A 20,171-nucleotide genomic window follows, 5' to 3' on the forward strand; every position below is an offset into this window, starting at 1 on the left:
GAGGAGAAGAGGAGAAGAGGAGAAAAGCAGAGGAGTCATAGATTGACCAAAGTGACAGAAGTGGCGCACAATTGAAACAAAACACCTGCTGCACATTGGAGATGCACTCAAATCTGAAAAGAGATTCATCATGCACACAATAGTGTGTGTGCGTGTTTGGAAAATGCAGTCTAGAGGGTAATGATGCCAGAGAGGAAGCAATTACTGACATAATTGTCATCTACCACACAGTAAGTAGGGTTCCTGTAGAGGACAGAGACAGATGGACAAGGACGAAGAGAGCAGCATCAGGTTGTTTAAGTAGTTTCACTGCAATCAAATGACTAATATATACAGACGCTATAATAATAGAGAGAATAATCAGAATTAATTTATACATAATACATGCATTTATGCACCATAGAGCATGAGGTTACCTGTAATAATCCCAAAGATATATAAAAAGTAAAGCTCCGGGAGCCAAAGGTTGACAGATTTTATTCAGATAAAAAAATGTTCAGAGTTCCAAGAGTGCTGATATTCACATATAGAACTCAATACATATTAAAGAGATAATCAAGCAAAAAAGATGTTTGTAAGTAACTGCAGGATTTAACAAGGGGAAGAAAGAATAGATCTGATCACAGAATAACACCCATTTAAAGCTCTGTATTTTTCAACTTCGACCCTGTTTTCCCATGTTTGTGTGTCGAAGGGACTAATGGCGACAACAATTTTTGAAACTGGTCCAGTATTGAGCAAGAGCCCTGCAGCCACGAAACCTTTCACTATATCTGGTCTGTTTGTTATTGTGTATGGAACATGTTTTTCTCACATACCTCTACTGTCAGTGGAGAATCTAAAAACTGCAAGCAACTGCAGTAAAACTTATTACATCCACTACCTCATCCTAAAGATCCTAAACACAGACAAACCACTACACAACTGTTTCAAATGTTGCTAAATCCTGATTGGTGCATAGTGGTACATGACATCCCTTTTTTTCAAAACACGTCTACTTCAGACATGTGAGAAAAGCTTCAACAAAACTACAGAAATCTCTCAATGTAAACAAACACTTTTTCAGATCCTTTAAAAGGGTTTTACTATATGCAAAAATAAACCCTCATGAGACTAAAACTTCAAGATCAGTTATAAAATCCCGAGCAGCACTATTATAGATTCAATGCGTTTTTGACTGTGCAATTACTATATATTCAAATCAGCGCGGGGACAGAAATAATTTCCATGCAAATGTGCTTTGCAGCTGTGTTGTAGTTGAAACTGTTCTGGCCGCTGCAGATTGCTGATTGCCAGCAGCGTGTCTCCAGCTGATTACAGCTGCTTTTTTCCCCAAAACTTTAAGCCATTACACACAGAATAAGTTTGCATGCTTATCTGTGGACTGCTGCTGAAGAAGCTGCTGATAATTAGGGATCTGAAGAGTGAATACAGTAGACAGGAGATTCAGAAGAACAAAAGGAAAGATTTATTTCTGTGCTGGACCTGGGCTTTAATCATCACACACACACTGAACTAAAAGCTCCACTCGAAAGTGAATTAAAAGGGTTTTCTTTTCAGTGCTTAGTCACTCAACTAAGTGCTGGTGACTAATTTCTGTGACTGTAAACCATTTTCTATTTACTTTGAAGGAGTCCCACCTGCTTAGGAGTGTGTGTGTGTGTGTGTGTGTGTGTGTGGCCAGATGGTAGTCTGTAGTGTAACGATGAAGAGTGAGGAAAACAACAACCTCCTCCTCATCTATTGGTGCAAGGGGAGTGTTGAGGTTTACAGCTGCCCAAGGATAAACTGAAAAATTTAACAATGGAAATAAACAGTATCACCCTGAAAAAATTGTGATTCATGATTATGAGACAGAGCCGCAAAACTCTTAAATGTCTCAAATGTCTATTTAAACATTTGGTCCTTTGCGTCGAACAAACAAATACTGGACTGTGACAACAACTTTCCACAAAGTAATGGCATAAATACATTTTAAATATACATTTTCATTAAACATGTGCAATGTGCTATCCAAAAACATTGTCCATATAATATAAATTTAACATAGATATTTGTCCTCAAGCCACATCCTCCTAGCATGAGAGCATGGGGTAATTAGCGAGCTAGGTAGCTAAGCTAACTAACCATCTGTTAAATAAGTAAAATATTAACAACTTCATGATTCATCCACACACTTGTCACAGCGCAGGAAAGCACATTGTAAAAAATTAGCTCAACAGAGTTTTCAGGTATCATGCAATAGCAACTAGCATGACAGTATGGTGGAATTAGTATAATATAAGCTAGCTAACTTTGTGTTCTGGTAAACAGTCAATTTATCAACGCAGTTGTTGGGCTTTAATCAGATGGCGTTGGATTGGAAAAATGATCGATGGGGACATTAAGCCCCACGTTCTAATCTGACTCCACCCCATTCTGCGTTCAACGACGAGGACACTTTCTGTTGTGTGTCTGTTGAGTGCTTTCAAACATTCGGAAAAAAATTCTCTTATATAAGAGAAAAGCAGCAACTCGAAAACATTGGTGAAGCCAAGATATCAATGGGCACTAACAAAATAAGAATAAATTCTGGACACAATTGAAAATAGGAGGATATTATTGCTTCATGAGGCCCAGACTGTACAGTGGGAAAAGAAAAAGACAGACATGCAGATCAAAAAAGCATGGCACCACATCTACTCTACCCTGAGTCTCTCTAACAGAAACAAAGCTTGGACATATTGTCTCGTTGAGAAGAGGTTTGTGTCTGTTGGAGCTTCGGTGCAGCTGGTGTGTGTGTGTGTGTGTATGTGCTCTAGTAAACACTTGGGTGCACTCTGCCCATTTGTGGCTTTGGAAGTTTCTTCTCCAGTGTCAACAGCTAGACAGCAGCTGATATTTGCTGAGACTTTATGTGCGTGCGCTGCGTGGGCGGGAATGTTTGGGTACATTTGCAAGTGTGTGTCTCGCTAATAGGGACAAAATCTTTGAGCAGCTTTTAATAAGTCTGTGACTTTTATTTCCTGATTGAGGCAAAGCTGAGCGATGAGTGCATGTTATGGTCATGCCTGCATCAAGCGTCTTTTAGTAACTTGTAAAGCACTTTATAAATAAAATGTATTATTATTATTATTTTAAAGTACAAGACCTATAATGCAGCTCAAACAGCTTATAAGTCAGAATTTGAACTCTGAACAGGATCAAACAATAGATTTGCTTTCAGTATGTGTTTCTGCACACAGTCATGCACAGACATGCATGCTAAGTAACCACACTCACAGGATGTTCACAGAGCAATTTGCTGGTGACATTTCGCTGCAGTGCAAATTGCAGCAGTTATTAACAGAGTAAACATAAATCTCAGTTTGAGGCTGTCAGATATAAAACCTTTGAAATAGGACAAGACACAAAAGCGATCCATTATTAAATCCTTTGCTTCCTCTTTCTGTCACCATGTTCCTGTTTCTAATGATTCCACATAAAGCCACAATGACCATGCACACACACACACACACACACACACACACAACAGCAACATTTATGGCATACAGCTCAGAGCATGTAAGCTTTATCTATTTGTATAATATATTATAACTCAATCAGACTCAACATTACTACCTGCGCTATGCTTTTCCAAAGTACAGCGCAGTTTTTTAAATTGGATTTCTACCTTCCAGGCAGCATCATGCAAATCACCCTTCAAAGCTTTTGGAACTTTCTCAGAAAAAACAAATCCATCACAGTGAACATGCATCCTTTTAAATGCTTTGTCAGGGTTATTTATTATTATGATTTATTGCTGTGGCTGCAAAAGATTGCCATGACCATCCGAGCTGGTAACGTTGACGTAATATTAGCTACTTCACTAGATGCAAGCTTCCTTCTGCGTGGTGATGTGGTTGGCAGGTGTGGTTTGACCGAAATAAAATAGTTTCTACATGAAACTGCTCACAACAAGGTTTGTGGATTATCTTTAATAACTGGGTCATGATTTCTCTTGAGCTTTTCAAATTTAGTTTTTGGGCCCTTTGAGCACCACAAATTAGCCAAGATCCCCAACACTCTGCAACACACACCAAAACAATGTAGATTGATCAATAACACTACAGGGACGAGGAAAACATCTGCAGTTGACGTTAATGCTGTACTGAACTGAAATAAAAGCTGCCTTAAAAGGTGGAAAATCGCAGTGATGTTAAGTATAATTGATTTTAAGTTAATGGGCTAAAACGAAACCTTAATTATGGCCCTTTAATGTGTTCTTGTAGCTCAATAAAAGCAACTGCATGGAGTCTGGATAATTAGTGTGCTGTGAGAAAACCAATCTGAACTTCACTAAGTAAACACATTTAGAAAAAAGGCCATAATCAGTATAGTTTGTACAACTTGTATGCTGATGCTTTAATCTGTGATCTAACCTGCAACAACTACATAATCTCATTAAATGGTAGTCTCCTTTAAAGAATGCAAACAACTACTTACATTTACAATCCTTCAGATATCAATCCTGGTTGAGTCCCCTGCACTGATGCTGATCGGGTGTTTAACAAACAGGTCCTGGAGTTATGTTCAGAATAAAACATGTTTAGACCGCTCAGAAAAAAAACAAAACCTTGAAGGTCTACACTGTCAGAAATGCAAATTATTTATTGGTTTCCAGTGAAGCCGAACAAACCATATTACTGGTTTCTACTGTTTAAATAAGAGGACTTAAGGGGACATGTTCTACTCATTTTCAGGTTAACCCTCTGGAGTCCATGAAAGCGCCGGAGCATGACTTCTTCATGACGTCACAACGTAAAAACCAAGCAGCATGGAGCCCTGCTGTCAGCTTTTCTCTAAAGTTTTGGCTTTTCCACAAGTTTCCATGTCCAATTTAATGCATTAACCATTTTTTAGCAAAGGGGAAAAAAAACACCTCAAAGTGTATTAACATGATTTTGCTTTTTTTGCAGAGATTTTTCTAATTTAGCTTTGTGCATTTAGCATTTGTAATGCAATCTGTTGTGTATGCTGTTTTTTTTTTTTTGTAATTTCTTTGTGTTTTTTGCATTTTTATTGTGTTTTTGGTGTGTTGTGAGTGTGTTTGTATGTATGTGTTTTTTGTAACTTTGTGTGTGTTTTTGGTTTGTTTTTCATGTTTTATGTGTTTTACATGTGTTTTTTGTAATTTTTTTGTGTTTTTTTTGTATTCAAAATGTTGATCCAGTAAGTCAAAATGAAAAAATAATCAGGTCATATATATATATATATATATATAAATATTTGATATGGACACATTCTGTGGGCTGGAGCCATCTGCCTATGTCCTGCTGAGTAAAGAAAGACAGAAAATCTACTGCATACTACTGTAGCATGTGCATGCATACAGGCCAGGGCCCAGGCACAAAACACATATTTATTCATTCACAGAACAAATAATGTCACATTTCTTGGCACACACAAAAACAACTCACTCAAACAGAACGTTCACAACCGTCATGGCTTAAAAAGCCTCACAAACACTTTCCTGTGACGGATTCAAAAACAAAACAAAACAACCTCCGCCTCCTGTTATACAGCCGTCACTGAGAACACCCTCGCGTCCTCAGTTTCAAACAACAGCTCGGATAAAGAGACAGATGTCTGAATCCTGTCACCCTGTGCTCTCTTTTACTCAACACAACCTGCTTCTAAACTCAATTTTCCCACTGCTGGATGGAGATTCAATTCATTAAAATGAGCGCCACTTGTCACTACCTACATTTATGCACTATGACCCATTGATGTGCTTTTTTCAGGCTTCATTTATTGTGTGTTTATGTATAATGGACTGCTGTTGTGTGTAATGTGTTTGTTTTGGTCCACTGACAACGAGCGGCTGAGAGAACTGCACCCACAGAGCTGAACTTAAATTGTGATGCTGATTGAAACCCTGGCTGCATAAAATTTTTCCTGAGGGGCACATTACAGTCCAATAACATATACTCCAAAGTCTGATCAACCATAGCTCCTCCGCTGTGATAAGAAATCCATGAAGAGTCCTTCAAGCAGAGTCAGGGAACTGTGATCGTAAAAAAATATGGCTGGAGGTGACACAGTTATGTTTCTGACTAACTGCTTCTCCTTTTTTGGCTTGCCCCGCCACTGTAGCTCCTGCTACCCAGGCTAACTACCCTGATACATTATTTAAAGCATGAATTACAAACAATGAATCAGTGCCTGTGTTTGAGCTGACACTCTGTGTTTATCACAGCAAATTAGCAGAAAATGGCTTTTGAGGTAATTTATGACGTGTTATTAAAGTTTGTCAAACAGTCCATTGTTTACGACGCTGTGCATTACGTGAGATGACAGAGTAGTTTATCACAGCTGCAGGCTGTGAAACTAATTGTTCCAACACCTTATCTGTAGTAACATGCATTTTTCATAAGCTAAAGCCACAATGTGAACACACTCTAGTACAAGTAAATGACTTAAATTTAAAAACGTACAAGAGTATTAGTCTTATGGTTTCAGCACATTTAACCTAAAAGCTACATCTATGTAGCCAGAGAGTCAGCAGCTGGTTAGCATTAGCATAAAGACTGAAAGAGCGGCATTTACTGATGTTTATGTTATAGAACAAAACGTTAAACTGACTTAGGTTTGTCTCAGCCACAGACCTTATTTCAGGCATCTAACCAGAATGCATCCAGTATACCCATAGGGCCACATGCAAGAACCACCTGTACCAACAGATTTATTCTTAAGTGGCTTGTACCAGTGATGAGAACTTGCAGCATTCACCAATTTTCTCTTATTTTGGATTTTCTCTTTTGCACAAAGACAATTTACTTTTTAATTTTTGGATTGTATATTTCTTTACTAAGAAGTAGTTTTAAGTTTGAAAATCCATATAAATAATAAATGACGAAGTAAGAGAAAGTTTAATGAGATTATGAAAATGTTCTTGCATGAGGCCCACTGACTTTGAGAAAAAAAAAGCCCCTTTCGGACTACCATTTCAAGCTGCGATATTTTGCGGCACTTCTGAAAGGGGCTAAAGTGGCCAAAAATGCAAACTCATTACCAACTTTGCAGGACAGAGAAATTACAAAGATCCTTCGCTCCTACAGCCATCAGGCTGTCTAATTCTTCAAGAGCTAACAGACTAACTGAATTTCCCTTCGGGGATAAATAAAGTAATTCAATTTTGGATTTTCTGTATTGAACAGGAAAACACAAAAAAGTAGCCAGTGTCAAAATATGACTTATATTAGTTGGTTCTGTCACTTTTCACTGATAGTGTACTTCAGTGTTAAAGTGCATATTTAATAAAGAATCCTCAAGTGAGACACATGTTTGTCAGATAAATGACCTTCGGTAAAAACTCCACTTTCAATAATTTTCTAGTTGTATAAAATTAGCTGGGAAACTAAACACACCTTTCTTCAGTTGAAAACAATTTGCGTTCCTGGTGGCGCTAAGAGATGTACTGTGTACTTTCCTGAGTGGATGACAGAGACAGCATCATTCTTCCTAATAGATTCTGTGTATCTGTATGTGGGTGAGCGGTGGGAGGGGAGGGGGGGTTAGCTTGTTCATATTCCAGTCATGTTTGAGTCACCTTGCAGCTAAGGCTCTTCAACACAGAGAATGGCTCTTGCTCTACCTCCCTCTGCTGCCCTTCAATTCCTTAAATTCATTATAGTGATAATTGCCAGCTTTCAGCCCACAGCCTCGGGAGATGATTCTCTTCTTTTTTTATTATTATTACAGTAGGTGTTGTGCAGATCTGGAACTTATGGGAGAAAAAAAAGTGAGATCTATGAGGTGATAAGTATAGTACACTGACCAGGCACACATATGGAGAATATAGAGCCCACTCACTCACTTTGTTTTACACTCTCTCTCTCTCTCTCTCTCTCTCTCTCTCTCTAACAAATACATGTGTTCAGTAAGGCAGATGGTGCCAGATGGAACTGCTACAAAAATAGAAAGAGAAAAGAGGGTAAAAAGGAAAAAGGATATTTTGTCTTCCAGAGCAAAAGCAGAGAACAACCCTGTGGGCTTCAGAGAGCACACACACAAACACACACACAAACACACACAATGTAGAACACCGACACTGCATCAGAGACACACGGTTGTGTGTGGACGCTGACCAAGTTTTGTTACTTTTTTTGTATACAATAAAAGTAAAATATGAAATGCAATAAGTTTCTCAAGGGGTCCTGAGTATGAACTACAACCAGGATGACACTTCCCACAATGCAACTCAGCAGTGTCTTCCTGCTTGGCAAATGGAGAAGACCCTGATAACATTTTATGAAGGTTATTTTGACTCCGTCCAGATGACAAACGGCATTAAGCAGCTGTTTTCCCAAGCTGAATAGTGATAAACTGACCTTCCTGAGTGAACTTGATGGATTGCTTCTTTAATTGTACTTGGCCTTCCTCATTTTTTGATGTTTTTTTTCTTCAAAATAACCAATCACTGTCCAGTAAATCAGAGGAAGTTCATCTGATCAAACACTCAAGATTAAACGGACAGTAGATACTTGAAATATTCTCAGAAGAAGTCTCAGTTTTTATGAATATTCAGAACAGGTCACATAACCCAGTCTCTGGTTACATCATGATGACTTTGAGAGTCAGCTGGTAAGCAAAATGTTAATGGTAATTTACTGCAGGATCTACATGAATCACTCTGAATCTAGACCAATCACAGCATTATATCACATACAGGCTGGCTGATGACTAAATCACAGTACCAGCTATGCAGCATTATGCAGCATTACTCCACGTGATTCACCAGATTCTCACATTAAGAGGAAAGCTGTGAAATAAAGGGGCTGGTGAGGTCTCATGTTGGTAACACCTCATGACCTTGTTTCACACAGTTCGCACTGACTTTTTTGCATTTATTTAAGATGAGGCACTACAGGCAAAAACAATTTTTTCATGCACTGGACAGTTTTTTCTCTACACCGAGCTATTTTGCTTGCATAAAATGTCTTCTTTCTGTCTTCTTTTTTTTGTTCGTTTGTTTTCTTTGCGGGAGTAATAGAAATTCTCAGATCTAAGTTGTTTAATATACTATGGTTGACTAATAAGAAAATAAGTAAATAAATAATAATAATAATACATATTTATTTGACATTAAGTGGCTATATATAGAGATACAATTTCTTATTTTTGAAGTGTTGAGTATCAGGGGATAGGCCTAGATAAGTATTTTTTACTTAAGCCTACTCCCTTTTTTTTCGAACCAAAATGATATAAGGAAATGCATATTGAATATTAAGTTAACTGGTTCTTATTTCTATCTTATTACTTAAATGGGGCAGATGCATGTATATGTATAGGGCTTTATATACTGTATGTGTATAAATGTTTATATGTTTATGTACATCTGTTTAATGGTGTCTATGTGAGTATGTGTATGAATATGTATATGCATCTAGCCTACGCTGTTGTAGTTTATGTTGTTTATTTTTTTTTTGGTTCGAAAAGAAGAATTAATAAAATGAAAAAATGAAATTATCTCACTACAGCTTGTCTTCATGTGACTACAGATTTACCCTAAAATCTTCAAAAGTTACAATTAGATAATGCTCCATTTGCATATTTAAACAAAACATTGCAGAAAATTTCAAATACAAAAAATAATTGTCTTAATGTAAGTACTCGAAGTGTCATGATGATATAGCGTCTTGTCTAAAAGGTGTGTCTTATATGCTGTGTGCTTGCTCACCATAAGTCTCAGTTGTGCTGGTGCAACAGGTGTGCGGCTGCATTAATCACTTACGCCTACATGTCAGCAGAAGGAAGGTCATTATTGTTCATCAAATGTCTCGTTATGCTGCTAGCATGAAACCCATGTGCATAATTTCAGTCAATGGTTTTGTTGCCTGTCCTATTGTTTTAATTTTTACATCTGAAACAGCTTATATATTACAATCCCCCCAAAAAAACACTCATTCATCACTGTCCACTTATCTGCCTCCATCCAGCCATTAGGAGTCATGACATCTCCTACAGATGAGACACTCCGGCAGGATCATTAACTCACCTCCTCTCTTTCTGTGTGGGGAGCTTCATGTGACACTGTCCTTGTTTTCCTGTGAAACCAATTACTCACAGGGAAAACACAGTTGACAGGTCCTGCAGGAGTTTGTCCAAACCTAACACTTGCAACAGAGAGGGAGGGAGCTGTCAATCAAGGACCAGTCTAATCAGGTAAAGTGAAATTACTTGTACGTAAAAAAACACCTTGAGGAAGGTGGAGTTACCTGCAACCTACTAAACAGTAAACATGGTGAATTAACTGTAGTGTTCAGCAGTAACACTGCTTCCACAGATAACTCATGTCATTCTCATTACTCTGCTTCCAGGCATCACAGCTAACGTCAGTTAAACCTTTTGACTTCTTGTAGTTATTTCACATTAAAAAAGGTAGGATATGTTGAGTTTGTGTATGTCTACATGTCCCTGAATTCTAATCACAAGTGTGTGTGTGTGTGTGTGTGTGTGCGTGTGTGTGTGCCAAAGGGATGGAGACCCTTAATACCATCAAATTCAGGAGAATCACTGTTAACAAATGCAATTAAACGCCTCAATGTTTATTTTGATGTTTTCTTTCCACTAGTCTGAAAGACAATGGAAGCTACTGTAAATAGCCAGGAGTCTCAACATTGGCCAGTGCATGAAAAAACAATGTTTTTGCCTGTAGTGTCTTGTATTAAATGACCAAAACATGAATCATTTTTACTCTACCATAAGGCACACACCACTTGGCAATGATACGAAGATTTTAAAAGGCATGAAAAATGTTACATTTTAGGGAGCTCTCGGTTTTATATTATTTAAATCATGATTAAATGCTTTAATTAAACAGACAGGATGGTCTTTATTTGTAGCAAAAAAAGGATATTCAGAATGTGCACTCTCTGCATTATTAAAAGCAGTGTATGTTGTGTTAAAGTTAGCATCCTCTTAAAGCATTTGCTCATAAAAGAGCTAATTTTAGAGAACAAAAACTTTTTTTTTTCAAATCCTGCCTGATGCATTTACCGCCTGGCATTTCCACCAAGATGGAGATGACTTTTGGGACACTGGAGACCTGTCAAGCCCCCGTTTTTCACCTTTTTTTTGTCACCTGGTAGCTCTGCTAGCTTGTTGTGCTAACTTTAACACATGTTGCTAACGGTGTACGGCTAAAAGTTTCCCGACACTATTTGAAGTTACTACAAAACGTTTGCTTAAAATAAAATGATAATACACTAATTTACCTTATCGTGTAAGAACATGGTTGTTCCTTAAAATGTTTGTTAATTATCAAGAAGACGGGTTCCCGCCGCATGCGTTGGCACCGTGTTACGGTTTAATGGTAACTGGCGAATTTCAGCCGGATGTGTCTGTGGGCAGCTGTGGAACAGAATTTTTTAATTTTTTTAATTTAATTTTTTTTACCTTTTTTAATCCTTTAAAGCAGGGATGGGCAACTGGAGGCCAGCACCCTCACTTGAAGTGCCCCCCAGTACAGCTACATGCATTTGAGCATGAAATCTTAAAAGTGCAGTGTAAAAATGCACAAAATTACTTCTTGCAATTAATCTTGGTCTGCTGTTGTTGCACTGAAAAAAAGAAAATCACAGTAAATGGTTATTTTTTATTTGCTTCACCTTTTGTATTCCTATTTATACTGTTAAACATGCATTTGAGCATGAAATATGTTAAGTTACTGCACTGTAAACATATTTAAAATTGCAGTTTCATCATATATGGTTAAGTGCACGGCCCTATATGTGGCCCTGTGGTAGTCGATGAAAAATTGTGGCCCCCTCCAGCATTTGTTGCCCATCCCTGATTTAAAGTGTCAAATAGGTAATAGAAGTGATACATGCATACTCAGATTCCAAAGATCAAATATTAATTCTGACATTGTAATGAAAAGCTAAACAAAGAGGGTGGCTACGTATTTTCTCCCTGTTTATAACAGTCGGCTGAAAGGGTCACTAAGTAAACTGTAACACTGGAAAGCTTTTCCTTCAAAATAAAAGTCCCATTTATTTACAATTCTCTGCCTACAAATTATATTGTGAATATAAAAATATAGTCGTTTCGGTCTACTTCTTCCCAGATATTTGCTATTATTTCCTAACAGGTTGTCAGGCCTAGCAACAGCATTTTAATCACTACTGTTATTTTTTAAATATTTTTTTATTACTCTCACCATGGCCATGTTCCTTAAATTATAAATTGCAATTCTGTTGTACATGGTGAATGAAACATGGCTATGTTTTCATCACATCACTGATGTTTGAATCAATTTGGCTTGAATTAAATCAATTTACTTTCAATAATGTATCTCTAGTTTTCAATTCACCTCCTTTTCCATTATTATTTGTGTGTAAGAAGACTTATGGGGGCAATGGCAACCTCAAAATGATCTGTCTTGGTGTAAACATATTGTACACACATACACACTCTGTAACCACTGTGGACCTACATGGACACCCAGACTGAAATCAGGAGACGAAGAGAGGGATATTGGTTTTGAGACTCATATCCTGTTTTATTGTTCAAATATGGCAGAACAAGATATACAACACAGTACAACCAACACGCCCACCTGGTCAGACGTACACATGGACAAATGGAAAGACAAACAGAAAAGACAAATTTGTACATACGCTCACACACAGGCACACACACATCACACAGCTCTGAGTTGTCATGATTGATAGAGACAAGAATTTCTCTGGGGAACCATTGATCAAACATCCTACAGTCACACACTCTGAAACACACACAGACATGCTCTCAGAGACAGGTGAACAGACTAACAAACAGGCCAACAGGACAACTTGTGTATTAAAGGGGATTTTAAGGAGATTAAGGATCCGGTGATGACAAAAGATCAAAGTGAAAACGTTCAAAGTCCACCTTAAGACAGAATTCACCTCTGTTATTGACGTTTGAATGAGCCCACAGTGACAGGACTTAAGTGGATTTCACAGGGATGGGAGCACATTTTCGAGCTCACACCTGTTTGCTGTACAGCGAAATAGACCTCACTTGGCTGAAAATCTGAGCTGTTTTTCAAACACTGATGTATATTTTTATACAGATGACATGAATTGTGGACAATTTTTAACATTTAACTCAAGAATCCAACTCTTTAGCCACAGGTTTACATTTAAGAGACTTTGGTAAATCTCACAGAAAAATGAGCCATCATTACCCACATTGGCTAAAAATGTTATCTATGCATTGTCACCTTAAGCACTTACAGAAAAATCTATTTGTTTTAGTGACTTAAGGCCACTCTGAACAGAGGTGATTTGATTTAACAGCATGTATATATTAACCTGCACATAAAAAAGTGAAATTAAAAAAAAAAAAATCATTTTGTGCTTTTTCACCTTTGAATGCAAACTGAATGCTCTTTTTCTCGAATTAAAATTAAACATCTTTTAACATGAAATTAAGTTTTCTTAACAGAGACAACAAAGCATTATTACGGAAGTCAATATCCGCCAGTAAAGGACAAATAATAAAGTGAAGACAGCATTGTGATGAAAAAAAGATCCTGTCAGTAATTTTTATGAGAACATGTCAAAATACTTAGTAGCTCAAAATTAGTTGGTTTTTCAAAATAATGACTTAGTATCACACAATAACAAGTTTGTTTAAAAAAAAAATGCATTAGTATTTCAAAATAATAATAATAATAATAACAATAATAATAATAATAATGAAAACAAATAATTAGTTGTCTCAGTATAATAAGAAACTTTCTCCAAAACTACAGTCATTATTTCCAGAAAGTTTCACATTATAATGATATGAAAAGATCTTTTTTTAATCAAACTGGCAGAAATTGGCTTCAATACATCATAAATAATAGTAGAAAGGATAAAATAACGTTTAATATCAGAGAGCAAACCAGTCACTTTGAATCATAGCTGTATCATCATCATCTTGCTGTCAGTGGAAAACCTCATCTCCAGGAAGTCAAGTTTTTGAACAAATATTCAGACAATCCCCCTTAATTTCACACTGACGGCCGTGTGTTTCTGAATGAATTTCATGAGCTATGGGGTCAAACGCAGAGCATGAAAAGGCCAATTTCATTTTCAAGTTTAACAAAAAATAAATGGATGGAAGACACTGAAATCAAAAGCCGGAGGGTTTTCAGCTGACAGCAGCGATTGTCTGAGTTAACCTCCCCGACATCAGCATCACCATCTAAAGAACTCACTTGGCTGTAAATGCTCTTGCGTGTACAGTACTTCAAAATAAAAGCTCCTCAGATCAGCATAAATACTTCCTATGAACACTGAGCCTCAAACAGACTGTCTGTGGAGACCTGCTGTTTTAAATTCATTTCACAGAACAAAAAGACAATAAAATATGTCAACAAAAACAAAAAATAATTACATCTATATATGATCAGGCAGGATGCAGAGTTATGAAATTAATGCATGTCTGTTATAATAATAGCCTATCACGTAGTTTTCATTGAGACAAGCACCCAGGTAGTTAATGGAGGTTTTGGCATAAATGGAGTAAAAATGCTTTCTTGGCAACTTATAGTGTATTGATGGAGTGTTATTTTATCTTTAGCATACACATTTAAAGGTATACTATGCAGGAATTGTCACTTACCTGTTTGTAAACAAAAAAAAAAATCAAACCCCAGATTCACTCTTATTTTGGGACAAGCTTTGTCTCCTTGGTGGTTCACCTCGCTATATTTGCATTTTTTTCAACACTTTGCTATTTTCATAGCTTTGCGCTGATGGCTGATGCCATGAAACATATGACTCTATACATTGTTTTGTTGGAAAATCTTGCATAGTATACCTTTAACAAACTCCAATTTACTCTTTGTAAAGTTAGTGCCGTTAGTGTGGAGATAAATTCACGCCATAAGGGGATACCAGTGTTTATGTTCCCACAGTGTTTGTGGACCCAATAGAGTCCAGATTGGGTTATAAAAGGCTGGCACATAGTTTCAATTTAAAAATGTGAATTCCTAGCATAGAACTGATCTTAAATTGGTGATTGTCTCAGTACTGTCTCGGCAGGACACACTCTGTCATCAGTGTTAACATACTTTCTTCAGCCACGAAGATAAGCAGATGTATAATCTTTTGTCAATGAAGGCAGCACTGATTTTCGAGAGAAACATGCTAAAAGAAAAGTTAAATATTAGAAACAATAAAAGTAAAGAAGAAAGAAGTTGTTTTCATGGGAAAGTTGAAGATATTGAGTCCCATTTTTAATGAGGGTGATGGTAAACTAAACTGTTTATGAACAAGCTATTCTCATGAACGCTTTGTAGGTATTCCTATGAAAAGTGAATGCACTGAAATTTTGTCCAGTGACATAGCAAGTAGTATGAAAGCCACGTATATCCCCTGTGGGACGGGCAGGAGTAGTGGTGGATAGATCAAACCAACCTACAGCTTTCACCCAAGAGACTTGTGCTCTTGTACTGTTGGAACTTATGTACAGAAGTAGCCCGAACCCTGTTGTTTTCCCTAACCTTAACCAAGTAGTTTGCTGCTGAAGTCTAACCAAGTAGAAAAAAACAGCAACTGGTCCAATTGTGTAGGATATCCTAAGAACTATCTTGAGAACCGGGCTGTAAAAGTTTTGGTATACAACCCAATCATGAGAATACATTGCTACAAAATATGATATCTTAGTCTAAAAGGGCAGTTTTGTGGTTGGCAGGTCAAAGTGAACCCTACACGTGCAAGTGTGTCTCTAGAGGAGTGCTTCACATATGGTCTCTGGGTTTGGCGTGCAAACACAGACCCACAGCTGAGTGAGGATCGAGGGATGATATCCTTGTATGTTAACTAACAGGCAGCTTGCTGGCCTGTTGGGACGGTCACTTAGCACTGAACTCAAGCTACATTATCTATTGTGTCATGCTAGGTCAGTTGGGCAGGCAGCTAGCATGACGCGCTAACTGTTGTGGTTGGCTAGCTGGGTTAGCTGGTCAGCAAACTGGGCTTCTGACTGGTTGGCTGGTTCAGGCTTTGTGCCCAGGGCTTACTGACTCTTCGCCTTGTTAGCCAGGCCTGGCTGATGTTTTCTGGGCGGCTGTTTTTTCAGTCTCTTTACCTCAGTCCAATGATGTCACTTCCTATTGTCTGTGGTGGAGTTAGCTGTAGTGTCTGTCTTTGTTGCAGGTTCGTCAGTGTTTCCAGGGGGCTGCGGCGCCGTGGCATTAGGCCCACCCCCATTTTGAAGTGTTTCTTGTTTGTACTGTTGCAAGGCGCGATTGACTGCATCCTCCACCAATCGCCTGCTGACTCTCAGTAGCTCCGCCTCGTCGGGCTCAGACCGGCGACGCCCACCTGTTTGGAACAAGCAGCATAATTATTCAAAAGAACACACTTTACATTATCATTCATCCGGAGATGTGTTTGTGGCCACCTGATGGATGTCCAAGTTGCACTCTCTTTAAGCTCTGTTTTTGGTCTCCACCATCTCCTGTACAATATCCAGCTCTTTAACTTTTATGCAAATGTTCCACTTTGTTCACCAGCAAGTCGCTAACCTTGTCATGTGATGTCTGCTCCTTGACACATAGGCTACACCAGATACACCTGAGCTTTCCTGCTCAGACAATTTTCATTATAGATGTTTTTTTTCAATATTTTTTATATAAAAAATGATTAGCGTGAACTGTAAAAAGATTTAAAGCCAATTAATAAATATGCCCCTGGAATAGCACTCTGGGAAATAATATCTTTCTATTATTCAACCTTAATACTGGTTGGACAATGTAAACATTTTCAAATGGGTTTGATATAAAATCAAAGATCGGACCGATGTACCGAATTTTACCAGTAGGTGTCACTCTAAGACTCAGCAGCTGCTCCAGAGTGTAACATAATGAGAATGTTGACTCTAATCCACTCGGTGGTGGTAATGCACTGCATCAAAATAGTAAAAATAAAAAGTTTATGCTACCATAACAGTCGTGCTGATTCCCTAAACACAAAAAATCAATTTCCAATCATATGAAGACAATATACACATGCATTTTGAAACCTATTATCACACTATGGACATTCCAACTGTGTCATGGTCTACTTCACTATATGCGACAGGAATACCATGTTCAACTTCAATAACTAAAATATCTAAACCCATAAACTGCATAATGAATGACTGTATCTGTGGTGTTTGGGTGTGTTTTCAAAAATCCCGATTTTATTCTTAATCCAGTATGTTGAAAATGAAAAAGGAACTAACTATTAATCTGACAACGAAAAACAAGTTTATATTCAATCATCATAGACTGAATGCAGCAACTAAGATTGGATGTGACATCAACTGAGACAAAAGATGAGATGTGACAGAGTTGATTACAACAGATGAGCCAAAAAAAAAACATCCATAGATGCATTTTGGATTTAATCTACCTCCTGGAGTGATTGAAAGTTCTCTAACACACAGCTGGTTTTGTGTTTTCGACAGACAAAATGACAATGATAGAAGAGGAGTCAGACAGACAAAAAGCCATTTGGGGAAAAAAAAATAAGACGGGCACATAGTCAATAATTCATGAAGGAAGACAGTTAAGGCAGGCAGGCCGTAAGAAGGGCAGCCCACACTAAGCCCTTCAGAAAGCGTGATAGAGAAACACTCAAGCATCCAGTCTGTCTGACACACATACACACAGATTACTGCACAAATACACACTATAGCAATCTCAACATTTGATTACCAAGGCCAAGAGCAAAATCCCTGAGCTCATCTTCTATACCACAAACTCCCACCGGGCCCATAGGCTTGTTTACATTTGAAAGCAGTGTGGTGCTCCATTATTCATTATAGAAAGAGAAGGTTCATACAGTAGGAGTGAGACAGCAAATGAGGAGGATAGATGTTTGTTAAGGTCAGAGACATATCCATAAAATGCAAAGTATTTCTATTGGGTTGTAGTTTTCTTAATAATCTGTTAATATTTAATATTTCCCTTTTGCATATTATCCTTCATGCTAGGGTAGGCAGTTTCCTAGAAAAATGCGAGAATCAGAAAATAAAGCCTTCCTCCTTCAGCTCTCCACTCTCTGTTATAAGCCCTTACCAACAGACAAGCACCAGCATATGTACCAGCTTCATTCAGCACAAGTACTAGTCATATTTTTAATAATCCCGATTACGGGTGTGATCCTGATGCCGATACATAGAGGTAATTCTGTTTTCTTTGCAAACTTGTGGGCTTGTAAAGTCCTTTGAGACGACACACTGTGTGTGATTTGAGGCTCTGGCTACAGCTTGGCAAAAGGCTTAACTCTAAGCCACATTTTCTCTCAATTTCTGAAACGCCTTGCTGATACTGACAGGTTTTATTGCATTTATATTGAGACTCTTTTGTAAACAACTTTTTTTGGGTTGCTTTACAGCGCATAATAACTTCTTTTGCAGGTCACGGAGTCAGATTTTCACCATCTGAAGGAAGATCCAATAGAACAATAGAACAGTCAATAGTAACACCCTCCCTCTGAAATGACCTGAGATTCAGTGAAGGTCTTTTGTCTCCTGAAAACAAAGCCTCGGACCACTTGGATTACAACAATATAAAGTTATTATTTTAATTTTTGCTCAAAAGGTACTTTGTGTTGAGTTTTAACCAAGCGGCAAGCTCCGGTCCAGAGCTGAGAAGCCTATGCGGAAGTACCAAAAACTGCAATTCCTCCACTCGCCGCTTGAGGCAGGCTGCAGAAGGGAGCAAGTTAGATTGACTCTCATGTTAAAATGTCCGATTTCACAGTAGAAATAAACTTGTTTACAGCCTGGTTCAAACGATGGCTCTACTCTCAAAAGCTGATTTCCGCTTTCATGTCAACTCTGAGGGGGGTGAATTATTTTATATCTCACTAGTTTAAGTTTTGAAAATTCTGCATAATAAAGCAGTCCCCGCTCTGAGTGACAGGTGACGTAGCGGACGGCACTAGCCGCTAGCTGTCTGTAGCTACTAGCGCCGTGGCTAATTCACTGGAAACTTTCCCTGTCGGCTGTCGGAGAGTTTTACAGGCAAACATCGGACTATTAACACCACCTGCTGTGTGGTGAGCTGTACCACTGCTCCACAAGAAGCCCAGGCTCCAGTTGTTGGTGAGTGTTATTCTCGTTTTATTTTATTTATAAATGATCATTTATTAGCGTTTACAGTAGTTTGTTAGCCAGCTAATGCTGCCTTCGATGCTAACGGGAGTGAAGTAAAGAAGATATTATTAAACCGGTATGGTGACTGAAGTCATAAGTAATACAGAAGTGTTATAATTTATTTTTGTAATACGTGGAATCAAACACAGCGTCTGTGTGTTTGGAAAATAAAGCTTCACCATGTTAGTATGGTAACATTATGCGATGTTATGAAATGATGACTAAACTTACCATTGCATCAAGGTAACGCTACACTCGGCCCAATTTAACATGTTCATCTGTGTATAATTAGAATAATATCTGTGTAATTAAAAAGAATCACATTTAAGCATGGTTCAGAAATAACGGAGTTTGTTATAAAGACTCGGACTGTGAAATATTCGTTAACGTAAAATTTGACGGCGCAGGACCCGACTTTATCTTTTTTATTTAATATCAGTATCAAAGCAGGCATTTTAATATGAAAACACTCCAGAAACCGACTGATTGTGATCGACTTTAGTTAACACATAACGTCAAGTCTGAATTTCAGGAGGAACTGTGCAAAGCATGATAACGTTTACTAACAGGCTATATTGAGAGTAGTCAATACTGTTGAATGTGTTTCGTCATCCTGAACAATAATCAGTGTATTAAAACTGAAATGAAAATAAAGCCTGTCCGTTGTAACACATATTTTACTTACATCTCTATTTGTCTGTGTAAAGTTTTCCTCTGCAGGTGATGCAGACAAGGTGGACCTCTGATGCTCCACATGAGAAGACACAACTGGACTCAAACACATCAACAACTTGTCAATATCTGAGGTTACATATTGATGTTTTTATGTATGTGTAGTTTGACTTAAATATTTTGCTGCTGTAGTGTTTTTACGTTATTGCATTAAATCATATTATTAAAAGCACCCATTTATCAGCTTCCTGATTGTATTCTCACATTTTTAAAATTAGACATATATCACCTGGAATAAGAGTTGAACATAAATGCTTAATGTTTTATCTGTGTTGTATTATATCAGATAT

At 37.7% G+C, this 20,171-nt stretch overlaps 1 protein-coding gene across 2 annotated transcripts in view; it reads right to left on the bottom strand.

Moving 5' to 3' along the window:
• Positions 1 to 12,498: 12,498 nt before the first annotated feature.
• The window catches only part of LOC131990843 (A-kinase anchor protein 7-like), a 57,046-nt gene continuing 49,373 nt past the window's right edge, over positions 12,499 to 20,171 (bottom strand). For both annotated transcript variants that reach the window (XM_059356007.1, XM_059356006.1), the window contains one exon: positions 12,499 to 16,325. In XM_059356007.1, the coding sequence (XP_059211990.1) occupies positions 16,105 to 16,325 (221 nt within the window). In that variant the 3' untranslated portion in view covers positions 12,499 to 16,104. The remainder of the gene's footprint in view (positions 16,326 to 20,171) is intronic.

The sequence above is a fragment of the Centropristis striata genome, chromosome 18, assembly GCF_030273125.1.
Source record: "Centropristis striata isolate RG_2023a ecotype Rhode Island chromosome 18, C.striata_1.0, whole genome shotgun sequence".
Taxonomy (NCBI): Eukaryota; Metazoa; Chordata; class Actinopteri; order Perciformes; family Serranidae; genus Centropristis; species Centropristis striata.